The 19477-nt window shown below is 43.0% G+C and overlaps 1 protein-coding gene across 17 annotated transcripts in view; it reads left to right on the forward strand.

Moving 5' to 3' along the window:
• Positions 1-19477, forward strand: part of CAMTA1 (calmodulin binding transcription activator 1) — a 950491-nt gene that overhangs the window by 233118 nt on the left and 697896 nt on the right. For all 17 annotated transcript variants that reach the window (XM_073316814.2, XM_073316813.2, XM_073316817.2 and 14 more), the window contains exon 3: positions 14302-14369. In XM_073316814.2, coding sequence (XP_073172915.2) covers positions 14302-14369 — 68 coding nt within the window. The remainder of the gene's footprint in view (positions 1-14301; positions 14370-19477) is intronic.

Genomic DNA, 19477 nt, shown 5'->3' on the forward strand with positions numbered 1-19477 from the left:
CACTTGTATTACTGGGAACTGGGTTTAGACCCACCATCTCCTCCCACATCGGCCAATGAACAGCAGATTAAGGGTTACTGCTCACATGGGCCAGATGTTTGTCTCCTCTGCTGGCATATCATGCAGTGTGGGCACTGGTGCTGTATGGTGTATACATGAGATGACTGGCATGTGCATTGGTGGGGGATGTTTGTTCTTGTGGCGTATCCTCCTCAAATATATTGGTTTTGTTGTTTTGCTCCCCACCACAAATGCCATGAGATGTAATACACCGAACACTGTTTGTATCTAGAGTCCAGCCTCAAGTTTTCTGCCGCTGTGCCAGTCGTGTTGACTTTCTCTGCATGTTTCATTGATTCCAACAGGGCCGTTTGTCAGGGCACTCCTCTTTTTGGTTGGCTTTGTGCGGTGAGCATTCACTCCAAGTACTGCAAAGCATCACTGGCTCACTGACTTCTTCTAGCTCTACAATTTGTGAGGTTGCAGACAAGAGCTTTCCCAGCTTCTTGTTACTGATGTAGTGACAGAAGTTGGCACGTAGGTGTCAAACTGTAATATGAATCTTTGCTTGTTTCTCTTCTACATAATGTAGAGTCGTTTGAATAGAACGACTCCTGGGCTCTTTGGTTGAGAGACTCTCCTTAAATGAAATGTTACTTTGATTTTCTATTTCATATTTGAATTTGTGGTTGTAGATATGTTAGTTGCATGAAATAACTGAAAATGCTCTTTGTAAATACAATAGGAATCGTTTACAAACTAGTACATGAGTTAGGTTTAATGGTAATCCTGTATGTGTTGATCTCTTTCCTTTGTGACAGGCATACCTAAGATTGCTGGAGATACCCTTGCCACATAATAAAATGATGCGCTGTATCATTGCTGAAACGCACTGTGATGAAGGGTTATCTGGCTGTGTGAAGATTTTAGGTATCTGGCTGTGGGTACATGAGGAGAAAGTGAAATCGATTCAGTTACATTGGGTGGGAGAAATTATGGAATTTATATTGGACTAGACCATGGCATTTTATATGATTTAGTAACTCCTTGAAAGGTATGTTTCTGGATAGTAAAACACGTCCAGCCTGGGCACAGCCAACACAGAGTTGGCAGTTGCGTGGTGCCTCTCAGTGGTGGAGCTGTGTCTGCTCCGCTGTTGTGGGTTTTTTTTAGATGTGAAACGTTTTCTGTTTGTGCAGTAATTGTTGTTTTAATGCACTCTGGGGGATTCATTAATACACAAACCCACACACATGTGAGTGTGTGTGGGAGAGAGACCATTTGGGTCGTCATCATTAATCTCTTTGCTTCTGGACCGTGGCTTGTCCTGGCACTGTAAATCGATGCTCCATTCAAATTAGCATAAAGCCAGGCCATAGAGTACCTAGACAATTGGGCTGCACTGGGGATGCAGTGACTGCTTTGAGGAGCCTAGTGGTATTTTTGAGAGAATCACATTGATGGGAGTTACTTTGGCCCTTGTTCTTGTTTTCCTAGTAGTCTGTTTCCAAACCAGCCATCCAACTAGCGACCTACCTTAGCTGATGCTTCCATGATGAAAGTGCAGAATCCAGTTTCAGAATAGCTTTATGTTGCTCCTTTTTACCTTGCAGTTTCAAGTGGGCTTTATGAAGTGGCTACATACTGATCTACTCCTCTTGGTTATAAAGATGAGCATTCTGGGAAGGGTGCCTTTTCTGCCGTTTGCATAAGTCCTGTTTTGTTATCCCATTTTTTCAGTTTGCATCCTCCTAATGCATAAGTCTTTGTAACTGTGGAGGCTTTAGTTAGTGCATGAAGAGCAGCATGGAGACTTGATTGTCTCTCCATTGTAGACTTTAATTTGTCTGGGTTTGTGAGGGAGATTTTCCTTGTTCTCCAAAGGTATTTCCTCTGAATGAGGGAAATTGGCCTCTAATATGTTAAGCAGAAAGCCCCTGGGAACTCCTATCCTAGTTGATGTGAATCCTTCCTTTATCCTCTTATAAGAATTGAATTATACTTTTAGAATTGTCTAAAGATCTATCCCTCTGAGACTGAATTGATCTTTTGTCTTTCATACGATCACAGTGGGGATTAATGCTGCAAGGGGGCCTGAGTGACCATGCTGAAAAGACACATACTTGTTTGGCTACAGTTCTGCAGCACACTTGTCTGATGGCCGAATCCATCCCCACGAGTGGCTTTCAAAAATTCGTTGCATACCTATGGACTTCAGTCTACGAGAAAACTGTCTAATGGGTTCCAGATTGTGAAAAGATGCCTGACCTCTACATAGTAAGGGGGAAGCAAGCCTCTTGTTTGTTAAACCAATTTGCATCTCCCACTTTAAACATGGTGAAGAGGAAACCAAACCCTAACTGAAAAAGCTGTATTGTGTGAAAACTTGTAGGTGCTGAATTTATTTTAAAATCTTCTAGCATCCTTTAGTGCACTCTGTTATTCCTTGATGTACAAACTTCTGAACAGTTTGATTCTTCATCTGTTGAGGAGAGGTGCGTTTTGCTGGGGTTCTGTGGTAGGTGTGTGGCATCTTTATTTACTGGCTACCCGAGGAGAGAATCGCCCCGGTAATCAAGAATGCAGTGAACATTGCATCCCTCATGCACACGCTGTTATGTAAATGGCATACACACAAAGAAGTTGGTAAAAACATAAAATACTTTTGCTTGAAGGTTGCAGCGTAAACCTGTTTTATTACTTAGTATTGAAAATGACAACACACAAGAACCAGAAACAGGGAGGGAAAGAGGCTGCTCTGTCAGACAGAGGCACAACTCCCCTCTTACCCCGAGCTGTCTGCAGACAGAGTGCGGCTACCTCTCCTGTCACTGTATGTAGTGTAGCTGTAGCCGTGTCGGTCCCAGGGTATGAGAGAGACAAGGTGGGGGGGGGTAATATCTTTTATGAGACCAACTTCTGTTGGGGAGAGAGATGAGCTTTCGAGCCACATAGGTCTCAGGACCTGAAGAAGAGCTCTGTGTGGCTCAAAATTTGTCTCTCTGCTCAATAAAGGATATTTCCTCCCCCACCATACTGCTCCCATTCCCCGACACTTTGCTACAAAGCATCATAGCCTGCAAGCGGGACCAGGAAACCCTCCACACACTCCAAGTCATAGCTTGCGGTTTCAGCACAGTCTTCAATACACCTTATTATACATGCTATATTTACGTGCCCATTTTTAATCTGTTTTAAAAATTGCTGTTCCTGGATGGGCAGGTATCTATATACAAGGATAAAAATAACGTACATTATTAATACATTAATGTACAAAAATCCATTCAGCATTGAATTTGCTGAGATACACTGAGCAAGCCCAGGACTCCAGTGTAGAGGTGAAGTGGTACAGTAGATTTTATCTTTCTAATCTAAAAATTTTAGACCCATAGTTTTCTCAGGTAGCTGTTGTGAGGAGAGGGAAGATGTTAAATATGCAATATTCAGGTAGGCTGATGGGTAGGTCCGGGTGTGACTTTGGACCTGTCAAGGTTCCTTCCCCCACATCTGAAATCTAGGGTACAGATGTGGGGACCTGCATGAAAAACCCGCTAAACTTATTCTTACCAGCTTAGGTTAAAACTTCTCCAAGGTACAAACTATTTTACCTTTTGCCTTTGGACTTTTTTGCTGCCACCACCAAGCATCTAACAAATATATGACAAGGAAAGAGCCTGCTTGGAAACATCTTTCCCCCCAAAATCCTCCCCAAACCCTATACCCCCTTTCCTGGGGAAGGCTTGATAAAAAGCCTCACCAATTTGCACAGGTGAACACAGACCCAAACCCTTGGATCTTAAGAACAATGAAAAAGCAATCAGGTTCTTAAAAGAAGAATTTTAATTGAAGAAAAAGTAAAAGAATCACCTCTGTAAAATCAGGATGGTAAATACCTTACAGGGTAATCAGATTCAAAACATAGAGAATCCCTCTAGGCAAAACCTTAAGTTACAAAAAGACACAAAAACAGGAATATACATTCCATTCAGCACCACTTATTTTATCAGCCATTTAAACAAAACAGAATCTAACGCACATCTAGCTAGATTACTTACTGAGTTCTAAGACTCCATTCCTTTCTGTTCCCAGCAAATGCATCACACACACAGAGCCTTTGTCCCCCCCCTCCCCCCCAGCTTTGAAAGTATCTTGTCTCCTTTTTGGTCATTTTGGTCAGGTGCCAGCGAGGTTATCCTAGCTTCTTAACCCTTTACAGGTGAAAGGGTTTTTCCTCTGGGCAAGAGGGATTTTAAAGGTGTTTACCCTTCCCTTTATATTTATGACAGGACCCATTAGCCTCCAATACTTCTGCTCCTCCACTCCACCTCCCCAAGCTGAGTTTGTTGACATTGGTTTGCCACAAGGGCTTCTGCCTCTGAACTCTGATGTTCTCATGCCTACAGGGACTGGTTTATGGCAGCATTGCCTCAGGTTTTTGCCTGGGGCAAGTTGCCCTATCTGTGACCCACTGAGCACACCTGCTTTGGAGGGATCTAGAGTTTGAACCAGCTTGATCCATCTCTATATGAAGGCATTTGTTTCCTTAAATGCCTGTGTGTACAAGCCATCTGCCAATAGCTTCTTTAGGGTTCTGTACTAGAACAGACCATGAATCCAGATTCCAGAAGCTCTGCTTTCCTCCTCCAGTGCTGGTCATTCCATTCCATTCTAGGGCTCGCTTTCCATTAGCGCGTAGGATTGGGTGCACACTATAACCTGGGCAAACCCCTTTGTTTTCAGTTTTTACTAATTTTGACCTAAAATTTCCTGGGTTTTACAAAAACTATTATTCAGTTTTTACTGTCCCGTCCCCCCCCAGCCCCTCCATATGCAAATTTTAGACCACTCAAGTACATGAACATACTGACAGTTAGGAAAATTCAATACCTTCTGTTAGGTGAATGTGTAAGTGTAAATGGGAGCCTCTTAAAGTAAGGCAGTGTGGTGGAAGACACACACATGCATGTGCACATACTGTTCATGAAATAAACCACAGCATTCAACTGCTTTTACTTACTTCATTTATTGCTTTTTTTCTATCGTCCTATCCCATGATATATATTTATCCAGAAAACTGAAGTTAATTTTTGCACTGATTTTTTTTACCTTGTCCCTTTTACCCACCCTTTTCTTTTTTGGGGGGGTGGGGTTTACAAACGCAGATTAAATTGCCAGGAAACTTTAAACAAAATAAAAACTGAAAATGAAGCACCTTGAACCTGGTGCATGTAGGACATGACACAATAGGTATGCAAGCGTATCTCCTACTAGGCATTATACTGTGCATATTCAGAGCTAATGGTTTTGGGGACCAGTCACCTTTGGGTACGTCTGTGCTACAATTGGACACCTATAGCTGGCTTGGGCTTGTGGGGCACAGACTAAGGGTTGTTTAATTGCTGTGTAGTGGCTTGGTCTGGATTCCCATGAGGTGGGAGGGTCCCAGAGCTTGGGCTCCAGCCCAAGCCCAAACATCCACACTACAACTGAACAGCCCCTTAGCCTGAGTCCTACGAGCCTGAGTCAGCTGGCCCGCACAAGCCACGGGTGTCTAATTGCAGCGTAGACCTAACTTCCATCTTCGTTTAGTTGCACATTGTCAGAGTTTTAGAACTTGTGCTTGTTTCACTTACTCATCTGATTTGACCGGTTGGTAATAGTGCAGCATTTGTTGCCTACTCCAAGACTGTGTCCAGTGTAGCTGTTCCAGGAATCGGATTTGGGGGGGTTTGCACTACATTATTTTGACACTGCATTTTAAATGGCATCCGATCAGAAATAATGAGGGGGCATATTCATGACCTCAGCACAGCCTTCTTCCCTTATTCATGTATGAATGGCATTGCTAAAATCTATTGCAATAGTAATTGTTTTAAAAATACAGGCTAATAATTGTTTGTAAAATGAGTCATGCAGTGGATTCTGGGAGAATTTATTTGTAGTGTAAACATGTTGGTCAGAAGTTATTAACATGACATTCCCACAACTCTAATAAAGTTCATAACACAGATCTGGCACCACTGAAATACTCAAAGGACATTAAGTATCAGTCTTAAAACCAAGAGTATTGGAAACAAGATATTTTTACGTCTCGTTTGGGAGTAATATAATTGCATTTTGTAGCTCTAGCAGATGCTTGGGCCAGCTGGTTGGAGAGCATTGTCCCTCCTGCCCCCCCGCCCTTAGCTTTGGTACCATACAGATAAAACTCTTGTATAGAACTCTCATAAAGACCTTTTTTTTATCATCTCATGGTCGAAAGACCCATTTTTGTGTGTACATAATATTCTGGATTGTGTAGTCTGTAGACACTTTTATTACAAAAGCATTGGAGAATAAACTACAAATGTTTGAGTCTAATTTGAGGCAATATAACATTCAATCTGGCTTCACTGACCTTTCTGACTAGTTACCGCTATCCAAATCTCCCTGAGAAGGAAAACCTAGAGCTGACAGAGACTTAGTTATTTATTTTTTCGAGAGAGATTATCAATTGACACAGAACTGCGCAATAAACACATCTGAGTGCATCCTCATGGATGGGGTGCCAGAGCACTGTCACCCCACGCTGTGTTGGATTGCAAGCTCCCTAGGGAACATTGGAGGGACTGAATAGCTCACGTTTGGTGTGAAACTTGAGTAATGAGGCTCCACATTTACATATAAACTTCCCAATGCTGGTCGTCACCGCAGCCTCCAAGCACTTAATATAATAAATTGTTCGTTTGTTCTTGCGACTTCCCTGTGAGGCAGAGAAGTACCCGCACAAGAGCACACTAGAGTGGTTGTGTTGGCCCAAGCAGTGTTTAATTTGTGCCAGGGCTGAGCCTCGGCACCTCTGGGCTTGGCAGTTCATGTCCCTGGCCCCCTGGGCTTGCCGCATCAGTTACGAAAGTAAAAAAAATTGCTTCAGCCCTGGCACTTCTGTCCTTACAAATAAAGCCCTGGGCCCAAGGCAGTGTTGGAAGCTGCATAATTGTGACCTGTAGGCAGAGTTGGCTGTAGCAGATTTTCACAGCTGCTTCGCCCTAAAAAAAAGTAGAGAATATGGCTGCCCCACCTTACACTGACTCAAATGGATTTGGGGGTCAACCTTTGCTTAAACAACATTTCCTTTGCACATTCATTGTCTCGTGCTGAATAGTTAGCCAAGAAAAATCGGAGCAGCTGGACTGGCTGGGTGCGTGGGTCAGCATGATGCCCTGAATGAGAGAACATTACTGGTCGCACATTTGCCAACACTTCATGTTGCCAAAGCTGGATTCCAGGGGGGAATATTTTATTTTTGCATGGTATTTTTGGACAGTCTAATTATGCAAATACTGTACTACGAATCCTCTCCTTTTCCATGAGAGTTTTGTGCTTATGACCTTCCCAGCTTGTGTGACTTAAGACAAATCCTTAATGGGATTTCCAGCATTTTACTTAACTTGTCACAGTCAAGCCTTGCGTCTCACTGTTCTGTAAAAGAGTTGGTTATTTCGTACATTTTTACGTGCAGTTCTGTCACTGTGCAGCTGAGATGTTCATTGGACTAGCGCAGGTTAGAGTTTTGGGGCACAGTGAGACCTAGAGGCACCATTTGAGAGAACCCAGCGCTTGCATCCAGCCCATGAAAAGCTCTAATACTTGCACTCTGCATATCCATTTTTTTTAAATACTCATTTTTGATGCTGCTTCTCTTAAATTGAACAGTTGTAATTAGTAAGTGGCAGCCTCCCTCTTTTTTTTTCCATTGAAAGCAGCTCCAGACGATGGGAATCAAAAGGATCACTGTAGAGGCTGTTTTTAATAGCGTACCAGTCGTGCCTTCTACAAGTGTTTTTAATCTGTAGCCCCCAGGAGGAGCTTAGGTGAGACAGAAGACACCGTGGGATCTGAACCAGAAGTGTGCAGCTTTTAAGACAGCAGTGTGTTTGGAGTCCAGAATGGCTGCATGAGCTGTGGATTCTCCATGTGGCAGGCAGAGCAGAATGTGGCTGTAGGAGGCAGACCCGGTAGTAGTCGACTGGCTGGGTCACAGCCAGGAGGAGACTCCAGATTCCATGTAACGTCCTCTATCGCTGAACGTTGTACCGAGTCACGCCCTGATGTGAGTCCAGAGAACTTCTAGGCAGCCCCTAACCATAGGAATGTGAAGCTCTCCATCCGGGTTGGGGACTCGGGGCAGAGGGCCAGGCCAGTTCCTATTTGCGGTTGTCCCACCCCAAGGGAGTGATCAGCGACTTGCCTGGCTGTGCCGTTCTGCAGCATGGCTGTCGTGTGGCTGATCGCTGGGCAGCAGGAGATGCTGCACCTGTGCAGCGAACCGAAGACCCAGGAGCTTGAGGAGGGGAGATGGAAGGAGAAGACAGGTCACTTGGGACGCAGGGACAGCCAGGCACCTCAAGGCCTAGCAGGCAGCATTCAGAAAGGAAGGGAGTCATGAGAGTTCTTGTTAACTTCAGAGCAACTATCTTTAAGACTCCCCTTATTTACCCACAAGGAAATGTTCTCTTGGGTGTGTTTATGGTAGATCCAGCTTGACACCTAATGGCTGGTTGGATTTATGGCAGGTAACAGCCTAACCTTTGCTAGAGTCTGAGTCGCTGGCTCTTGTGCTTTGGTTAGATCTTTTTCTAACTTGGCTCCAATCAGAGTGGGGATTTATGAACCTGCATGTGCTGGTCACGTCTTCATTCTGTGTGAATCATCATGAGTCCCTTTCCTAATGCTGCCAATATAATTTAAAGAAACAGGAGTAAAAAATATCCCTCTAAACTTGTTGTAGCACATCCTGTATTAGGCTGGCAGGAACAGCAGTGATCATTAAAATATCTCTGAAAAGACATTTGCAGCTTTTTCTGCAGCCTGTCCTGAATTGAGTGGTTTGAGCCTTTACCGGTACTGTAGTTATACCCAGGATACAGCTCTGTGCTGAATTAAACAGTCTCTCATGCCGTGCAGCCTATCAATCAGCAAGCAGAGAGGCATTGACATAATTTATAACAAAAAACTAAAATAAAAATGTTCATGTGGCTGGTTGGGATTTGAATCCAAGCCGTGGAGATTAAATGATGCAAAGATAAAGTGTTTTTGCCTTCATGTTCTTTTGCCTTGTTCATTCTAGCTCACTTTACACACCAGCCCTATCGGTTTCCCAGACACTATGAAGTATGTTCTGAGCTGGGTTTGTTACTTTGTTAGCACTGGCCTCCTTCCCATCAGAGAATCCTGCGGGTTACTTTGAGGGGAGTATGTCCTGCAATGTCAATATTAGGGACAGATATTGTCTGGGTGCTGCTGTTTTTCTCTTTGAATATTGACAGCACAAGTGACATGCTAAAAATGGCAGCTGGACTTCCTTGCCCTGTTGCCAATGCCCATGCTTCCATCTCACCAAGCTGAAATGGGCACCCGCGTTAAGCAACAAGTGGCTGCTGTAGAATGAGAGGCTCTGACTGGGATTCCATATAACAATACCTCACACAGATAGCGCTTTTGGTCCACGTTGCTCTTCAGAAACAGGCATGTGGCATTGTTACTCCCAATTCACAGTTGAAGAAAGACGACTTGCCCAGATTTCAGAGTAACAGCTGTGTTGGTCTGTATTCGCAAAAAGAAAAGGAGTACTTGTGGCACCTTAGACTAACCAATTTATTTGAGCATGAGCTTTCGTGAGCTACAGCTCACTTCATCGGATGCATACTGTGGAAAGTGTAGAAGATCTTCTTATACACACAAAGCATGAAAAAATACCTCCCCACACCCCACTCTCCTGCTGGTAATAGCTTATCTAAAGTGATCACTCTCCTTACAATGTGTATGATAATCAAGGTGGGCCATTTCCAGCACAAATCCAGGATTTAACAAGAACGTCGTGGAGGGGGTAGGAAAAAACAAGGGGGAAATAGGTTACCTTGCATAATGACTTAGCCACACCCAGTCTCTATTCAAGCCTAAGTTAATTGTATTCAATTTGCAAATTAATTCCAATTCAGCAGTCTCTCGTTGGAGTCTGTTTTCAAAGCCTTTTTGTTGAAGGATAGTCACTTTGAGTTCAGAAATCGAGTGACCAGAGAGAGTGAAGTGTTCTCTGATTGGTTTATAAATGTTATAATTCTTGACATCTGATTTGTGTCCATTTATGCTTTTACGTTTAGACTGTCCATTTTGACCAATGTACATGGCAGAGGGGCATTGCTGGCACATGATGGCATAGATCACATTGGTGGATGTGCAGGTGAACGAGCCTCTGATAGTGTGGCTGATGTTACTAGGCCCTGTGATGGTGTCCCCTGAATAGATATGTGGGCACAGTTGGCAACGGGCTTTGTTGCAAGGATAGGTTCCTGGGTTAGTGATTCTGTTGTGTGGTATGTGGTTGCTGGTGAGTATTTGCTTCAGGTTGGGGGGCTGTCTGTAGGCAAGGACTGACCTGTTTCCCAAGATTTGTGAGAGGGTTGGGTCATCCTTCAGGATAGGTTGTAGATCCTTAATAATGCGTTGGAGGGGTTTTAGTTGGGGGCTGAAGGTGACGGCTTCAGGAGAGTGGGTTTGTGTGGGGGGGGGGGAAGGGGAGGGAGAAAACCTGGATTTGTGCTGGAAATAGCCCAACTTGATTATCATACACATTGTAAGGAGAGTGATCACTTTAGATAAGCTATTACCAGCAGGAGAATGTGGTGGGGGGAGAGAAAACCTTTTGGAGTGGTAAACACCCATTTTTTTCATGCTTTGTGTGTATAAAAAGATCTTCTACACTTTCCACAGTATGCATCCGATGAAGTGAGCTGTAGCTCACGAAAGCTTATGCTCAAATAAATTGGTTAGTCTCTAAGGTGCCACAAGTACTCCTTTTCGACTTGCCCAGAGTGACACAGCAAGTCAGTTTTGGAGCTGGGAGCTGAACGCAGTTTTCCTGACCCTCAGTCCAGCAGCTGACTTACTCCTGAAGCTGTTCATGCATTGGGATATGCAGTATCCTGCACTGCAAATCTGTGTGGGGAAACTGCTTTAATTTGTATGAATAAGAAATATATTGTGGGGATTGTGAGAGAGATGTGGCCTGAGTCCAGGACAGGATGCAAGCATCTTCTGAATTCTAAACTTGGTTCTGTCTTGGGTGAGTCATGTCACCCTTCTGCACCACCCCAATCAGAAAATTAACCCTTATGAGTTATACCTATCCCATAAAACTGTGCTGAGGGAGAGTATATTCATCAGAGCGAACCCCGTTAGCCCCATTCCAACACTGGGCCCTTTTCCCTCTTCTGTTGGAAATGTGCCTTCCCCACCTCACTAGCCCTCTGCTAATCTGAGTCATTGCTGCTCTGTTAACGTCCATTACAGTCCCAACCCAGACTGGGTTCCATGTTTGGTAGTCTTCATGCCTGCTGGTGGTTGGGCAGCAGCTCACGTCTGGGAGAGGCTGGATCCTCCCTCACTGGGGTGGTGCACCCCCACCGTCCCTGCCAGACATAGCTTCCCTCTTTTGGTGATTGTACTTGTGTCCTGCAGTATTTCCAAACCCAAGCATGTGGGCCAAAATATTATTTTTATATTTGAAATGAATGCTAAGATTCTCTCTCGTTCACATGATTCCAGGAGCTGGGGCTTTAAGAAACACACCAAATACTGCAAGACTTGCTGTAAAATCATGTGTAGGCAACAGTGGTCCTGTTTCTATTCTGCACATTGGAAATAACATTGCACACAATTCTATGAAAATTCTAACAGTTCTAATGCAAATAGTGGGAGGTAGAGGCTATAGACATGAGACACTGGGGAAGAAATGCTAAAGCAAAGCTGCTTTCATGCAGAACCTCCTGTATTGGAGCAGTTTGTGTTTTTCTCTCTCAAGTTCTTGGAAATTTTTACAACGGTAATGTGGGGTGTGCTGGTTCCAAACAGACCTTGAATGGTCTCTTGAAATGTGTGTTAACTACTTATGCTAAACAATCTGTTCCACCTTGTGTTTTGCTGTGACACCCTGAGTATCTTTCCCAAACGAAGAGCTTTGAGTAGCTCGAAAGACACTCTCTCACCAACAGAAATTGGTCCAATAAAAATATTACCTCACTCACCTTGTCGGTCTGTAGGAGTCTAGACGGTCTTAGATATTCAGACATAATTTTGACGTATGCCGAGAAGCAGACTGCTACAGCCAGTATGTGGGAAATGGGACTTCTGCCATCTTCTACTTTAGCTCAGGAGCAATCACTGATTGCTAGATTTCTACAAGTCTCTCTAGAGTGCTTGCCTCTTTAGGGTGGAATTGTTCCACAGTGGCTGGATCGCTCTCCGGATGGTTTAATGACACTGATATACGAGGAGGAGTTATACTATCTGCTGGGGGTGGCAATGATGGGAAGGCACTGGAATGTGCATCATGGTGTGATGTGCTTAGGGTGGGACGTGCTCTGTCTGAGTGAAAGCCAAATGAATGGGACTGGTGCCGTCTCTTCTGCTGGAGTAATACCTGTGGAGGATTCAGAGCAGCAGCCGTGTTAGTCTGTATCCGCGAAAAGGAGGACTTGTGGCACCTTGGAGGAGAGGCTTTTGTCCTGGGTTAGAGCATGACAGGCTCTTTCTGGAGGGTTTTCTGGCGACATGCAGGTCCCCATAGTGAGTCTGCACACTCGGCAGTTCTAATGCTCGCTCTAGTGTTGCTATTGCCAGTATGCTACAGTTGTAAGTCATGAAGGATGAAGTGGAGCCCAGCATATTCCCCCACAGAATTTGTCATTCCTTGCTGTAGTCTGTAACATCCCCTGTTGGGCCGAGGCTGTGAACCTGCCCCCCCTTCCGGGCTGCCCAGAAACTCCTCTTCCCTTCCTAAATCATCCTGTTAATATCTTTCCTGCTCAGTCACCTGACCAATGGCAAGAATAGCCTGCGTTTTGTGAGCAACAGATTTAAAAATAAAAAAAGGAGATTGTTTTACACATTACACAATCAGCCTGTTGAACTCACTCACAAGATGTAGAATTCAAGAGCTAAGCACGATTCTAAAAAGTATTAGATACTCATAAGACAGTGAGATGATCCAAAATTGTATCAGGCATGCTAAGATAAAACCTATTTCCGAGACATGAACCATCTACTAACTGACAAGGTTATGAAGAAATGTCTTCTACGGGAAGGGTATTGCATAATTGTCCACTAGTGGGTTTCTTACAACTTCCCCTGCATTGATGGACCCCTGGTTTGACCCAATATGGCAATTCCTATGTTCTGAAAACAGGAGAGGAATGGACTGGTGTGTCACATCTGAAGGTGGGGAGTGACTAATCCAGTGCTATATAAGAGATGCTGTGAGCTAGGTCTAGTGTCTTCCTCTCCATAAAATGCACATCTGCACAGCACTGTCCCAGAGTTGGAGTTTTGAGTCTTCGAATTGAAAACTGATACATAATTCCTACTCAGCAGCTTTTTTTATCAGGCTTAAGGAAGTTGATTTGGTGTTTTTGTAGTAATTTGAGGTTTATGAAACGCATAAACCAGCACCATCTTAATTTAACTTACAGACTCTGCCAATTTCCTGTGAGCAAATCAGTTCTCATCTGGAAGTAATGGGCCGTATCATGCCTGCAAGTGGCAGCAATGACTTACGGTGATGTCACCCACTGGCTGTTCATGGAAATTATTAATAAATCTGTAATTCTATCTGCAGTGATGTTGTGTGTGTAAATATTTAATTTACCTTCAGGTGCCCATGCTTTCACCATCATGCCCTTAACCTTTCTGACTTAGCGCAGAGCTTGGAGGAACTGCACAGTAGATGAAGTTATCAGTGCTTTCTCTGTGGTGGGAACGGTTTAATGTATTTCTCCTTTTTCCTTTTAATCTTTACACAGTTTGGCTTTGGGGGCTTGGGGCTTAGAATCCAAGCTGACAAAACCCAACTTCTCCTGCCTGGGTGAAAGATTTAAAAGATGGCTCTGTCCATGGCAGAGGCCTCCCTAACACAGAGTGTTGAGTGTGACTAAGTGAAGACCTGTTGCCTGCTTGTTTTTAAATGAATGGCATTTGGGATAGGAAGCACTTTCCTATGTTTTCTGTTTTAAAGGCTGAAATATTTTGGTCCTCACTATAGACTTGCCCTTTCCAGCCAAAGGCTTTCATCATTGTAGCGCGCCAAGTGGTACAAAGAAGACTTTTCAAACTGGATTTAAAGTCAAGGATCTGGCAGCGGAGGCAGGATTGAAAGTATCCTACTTGAGGGTGGAGCAGATTTAGAGAAGTTCTGTTCTGTGAAACTTTCAAGTCTCCAAAACTAGTATGCAAGTTAATTCTTTTTTGCACATTTTTCTTTTTCAGGAAATTGCAGCTTATTTAATAACATTTGAAAAGCATGAAGAATGGCTAACGACTTCCCCTAAAACAAGGTAACATTGCTAATATTGCAGCTTGTGAAAATGTACATTGATTTATTTTCACTGATGACTTGACTTGGTAATCAATTCATTGGGCACAAAGTGAAAACTCCAAGTCATGCTTGATAGCTTGTGACACTGAAGTCTCATTAATTGACTTAATGAGTGTTTTATTGAATTAAATCAGATTGATTAAAAACAGACCACCTGCAATCTTGACAGGTAAAAGTTTTAACCTGATGATTTAACATTTAATTGTATCCTTTCAGATGAATGCATTTAAAAGGCTTTGTTGAGTGAAGGTTGTAGGCTATTTATCTTGACAATGCTCCCTACTGTCACTAATCTGTTAGTTAGAAACTAAAAAAAAAAATCCCTTGCACTTTTCCTGTTTAAAACGCAGACTCTAAGTTTGTTTGTATTTTGGCATGTTTCTTGTTGGGGTTAAGTGTCTGGCAGCAAGGAGATCCCAAAAAGCCAAATTAACAGGCATGTTTGCAGTTTATTAAGCAGTAAATGTTATATATTCTTCTAACTGCCATAAATGTTTAACTTCTGCAACCCTCCGGGAACTGATACAATAAATTAAAGACTGCAGATGTTTTCCTGATGTGGAATCCTGATGATCATTTTATTATGTTAAGAGACATGAAGTTACACTACTTGCGACTGAAAACAAGAAAAGGAAATTGTGCTTAAGGAGAGTGTATAAAGTTCTGGGGTATTATCTAAAACCAAATTTTTGCTTTTTCTAAATTACAGTATCTTTCTCACTGCCAATGAATGGAGCAAGGGTTTATTAGTCACAAGAGGTTTAGCTCAGCAGGATGTGCTGAAGTTCTGTTTTTCTTGCTGTATAGTTGTGAGAAACCCAGTGCATTTTCACACCTGTTCACAACTAGGCTGTTGGGTCACTGGCGTCAGAACACATTTTTGGAGGAATAATGAACTATGTTCAGGCAAGACCTGCCTCCAGATAATACAAGGAACTCCGGTGCTTTTCCTGGGAGGATGCCGGAGTAAGTGGAAGTGAGGCCCTTCCACTTCTAGTCTCTGAAGTTCAATGTGCTAACCACTGCCTGGAGAGCAGCCCAACAATGCTTAATGCAGACAAGAGCATATTGTAAAGCCAGAGTGTGCCTCTTCCATCTCCCATTGAGTATGTCCCCAAGAAATGCAAATGCAAAGAGAGGTAACAGCAGACACAGCACAAGATGAATCTTTGATAGTTTGCTTGGTTTGGCATCATATTCCTTTGTAATTAGTAGGGGCAGAAATTATAGTAAGATACAAGAATGGCTATTGACCGTAACAAATAGTACAAATTAACTCGCCGAATGTTTAATAGCTCACAGCTGAGGGGAGGATTTAGACAAAGGAGGATGGTAGAAGAACAGTTAAAGAACAGAGAAGGGTGGCTTTCTTTGGGAAGTCCGAAGCCAACTTCTGTTAAACTTAGGACACTCTCCACCCCCACTTCTCAAGCATTCAAGCTGCCTTAACATCCTCGTACATTATTAAACAAGTTCTTCATTAATCGTTATCAAAATGGGGTGTGTGTGAGGATTGAGAGGTGAGAAATTTCATGTGCTGTTGCACATGTGGTGTTACAGGTGGGGCGCTCAGTTCCATCAGACTCAAATGTATTCCTACAATGGCTGATAGTTCAGGTTCTTTCTGCCAAGGAACTTTAGGTGAACACTGTGATGGGATCCCTGGGGTGCAGCCTGTGACTGTGGGACCGCTGCGCCTCCTTAACTCTCCAGCCTGGGCTGTCTCTCTCAGTGCTTTGCTAGTGACAAGCAACAAACCCCTCTCAGTGCTGTTATCACTCAGTACAAATGCATGTGGAGCCCCACACACCCAGCTGGATTGCATGAATGCTCCCAGAGCCACTCATGAATCTCACAGAGAGGCACCAGCCAAATCCCACCAGCTCCTAGCCTTGTACCTCAGGAATATGCCGTCTTGCACTGCTCAAGACCCTTTCTTGAGCAATGCAAGTTTATTAATTGGTTCACCACTTCATCAGTGGAAAGTGGCTATATACCAGCCTAAATCTGAGCAGATTTACCAAGCAATTCAGGCAAACGCACTGGTAAAGATAAACAGTAAAACAAGTTTACTGATCACAGAAGATAGATTAAGTGATGGGCAAAAAGTCAGAGTGGTTATTAAAATATAAGCACGTAGTCTAAACTCTCAACCCTATAAGACTGGGCAACATCTAGATTAAGCAGTTTTTCTCACCCCACTGGATATTGCAGTTCATAGGACAAAGGTTTCTCCCTTGAAACCTGGGCTGGTCCCCTCTGGAGTCTTTAGTGTCCTTGTTGCTTGCAGCATAGGTGGGGTCAGGAGAAAAGGCCAAGCGTGGGGCCCTGGTGTTCTGTTTCATACCTTCAGTCCATGTGCTTGGAGAACACAAATCCAGGCATGTCTGGGGGCATTGCTGAGTACCCAGGCCAGGTTGAGCAATTCCCCTGGTGTGGCCTTGTGCAGGTGAGTCATTGCATTGTAGCTCCCTTGCTGGACAATGGCTATTGATGGTTTTTGACACCTGCCGTGGCGTTGGTTACTTTCCTTGCTATTGTCTTTCGGGGAGCTAGTATCTGGGCACTTCCCAAACCCACTGCATATTTTAGTGACAATCAAACTACACAATTCTCATACCTTCATATGTATTAATGATATACATATTTAGATGGAACAATGGGTTTCAGCAGGTCATAACCTTTCCCATGGTACCTTACATGGCATGCTTTATTTGCAATATAACAATTATGAATGATGAATATGGGGGTTACATGGTGCTCCCTTGGGGTGAAGTGTCACACACCTCTCCAGCCTGGGTGGGGGTCTATATTTGATCACTAGTGACAGGCATCTTAATCTGCAGTCTCTGGGTGCTTCCACCTTTTTCTTGGGGCTGTGTGAACCATTTGTCTGACTCCACTCATTGACTTCAGAACAATAGGTAAAATGATTGCATTTGGAAAGGCTGTTTTCTGACCTGGGAGCTTAAGTTATAGAATTAATGCAAAAAGATGTCTCATTGAGCCTTTGCCAACTCAGCCTGTTGCGTGGTCAGAAAGCGTATTAAGCAGAGTCAGGGGATATATACAGCACCATTAAATACATCAGAAATATGCATGTGTTTGTAGAAATGTTTAAGACTTTAAGGGTTTGTTTAGTTTGCTAAAGGCAATGCATGAAAATAGCAATTTTCCTATTAATATTACAATATCCTGCTCCTGTGTATTTATACTTGAAAGCATAATGTCCCATGAGGAGGAAAGTTGCAACGGCTGTTCAAGGACCTTCTTAAATTAGTTGTTGAGTTCATTTTGAAATTTTTTTAATATTGAAATTAATTGGTGCAGTTAAATGCTGAGTTCATACAAACAGGTCTCTTGGTATTAAAGAATAATGACATCGATCCAGCACTGAACCAGAACATTCCCCATTCTTTGTTTGCTGCTACAGGTGCTGCTAATTTCATTTTAGGAAATTAATAAAAATGAATTGCACCACTGACACTTATAGAGTTTCTTAATAAAATGATATGTAGTGTGAGCTGAGGCATCGCTATGAAATGAATCGTGGAAGTTGGTGCTCATAGAGATGTTGGGTATAAGAGTTTCAGGAAGGGGTTGACCCTTGTCTGTGCTGCTTTCTGATGGTCTAATAATACAAATAGTCCTTATTGCATCCTAGAGGGTGATTCAGTAATTGGGTGCTGTGTTTCTTTAGTGGGAGGCAGCCATGTGGTAATATTAAATATATAGGGAAAGGGGCTGTGAGTGGCTCTTCTGCAAAAGTAGTTTTCTTTCCACAAAAAGTTGTCTCTGTCAGATATTTTCCCGATGAGAAGTGTGGCGTGCAGAGTCCAAACTGCAGCCTGGGGCATGTGTGCATCCAGAAGAGAGAAACTTGGTGTCCTCTGCAGGTCCTTAGCCATGATGTCACCTTCAGTGGTGTATCTGAAGGCTGGAGTTCAAGATCATAGGGTGAGGCTCTTGGGTGTTGAATATTGATGACAATATTTCATTACAATACAATAATGTCACATGACAGGAGCTAATTGCGAACTACTATTCATCCTGAAAGGTCGATAATGGGATGTTGTGAATCGCAGAGATGAGACCCTTTGCAGAGTTGGCTCCAACTAACGCTGTGTGTTCACAAGGGAATGTGCAGAGGTAATTTGAAATGTGCATGTGAATGATTTAGGAAAGTGCAGTGCCAGTTTGTCTCCCCTTTCCTTTTCACTGGGTAGCACAGCTCTGCTGTCTGAAGGGCGTGTTTATAACGGAAACCTAACACTTCTTTCAGGGTGGGGCGTTTGCTCTGGCTGAAATGTGTTGAATGGAATAATTCTACTGCACTAATATACAGGCTGGCAGAAGAGGGGGTGGCTCCGGGTTTCAGGCCGTATCTACATGCCTGGAGTTTCAACATGGCTTAATGTTTTCCATTTAATAATTCGGTGCATTTATCTATAATAAGGGTATTAATAAGTTAAAACAACTGAGTTCCCGTGTTTACAAAGAAATGGTGAGCACGGATGTCCTAATGTTTGTATGCGATCTCTGTAACCTGTGGGTAAGAAAGTGCCTTATGCATGTCTATTAACAGAATCCTAATGACTGAAGAAGCAATGAGAAATCTTCCAAAGAGTCATAGAGACACCAGACGTTTCTTTGAACGTATGAATCAATGAATTTCACAAATCTCATGGTAAAGTGACTTTCTCGTGGTCAATAAAGATTAAATGTCGGACAGCACTGTAGTTATTTGGTTTTGTGTAACTAAGAGCTTGTTATTTTTGCAAAATATGCTAATAAACATACTGGAGATTATTATAACTAATTAATTAAAACTAAACAATGTATCAACATAAATTAACAAAGTACATTTGGTGATGTAGTAACCTTGATGTTTTCTTGTAATCATATTTGCTTGCTTACTTGTTAATTTGCCAACTAATCCACAATGGATCTTCTAGTCATTAGTGAGAATTAATAAAGTTCTACTGTAATGTAGCACTAATAAAATCTTTGATGCTTCTAGATTTAAATGCAAATCATGGAAAATTACTAAACATTCCCATAGGAAGT

The sequence above is a fragment of the Lepidochelys kempii genome, chromosome 18 (genome assembly GCF_965140285.1).
Source record: "Lepidochelys kempii isolate rLepKem1 chromosome 18, rLepKem1.hap1, whole genome shotgun sequence".
NCBI lineage: Eukaryota > Metazoa > Chordata > Testudines > Cheloniidae > Lepidochelys > Lepidochelys kempii.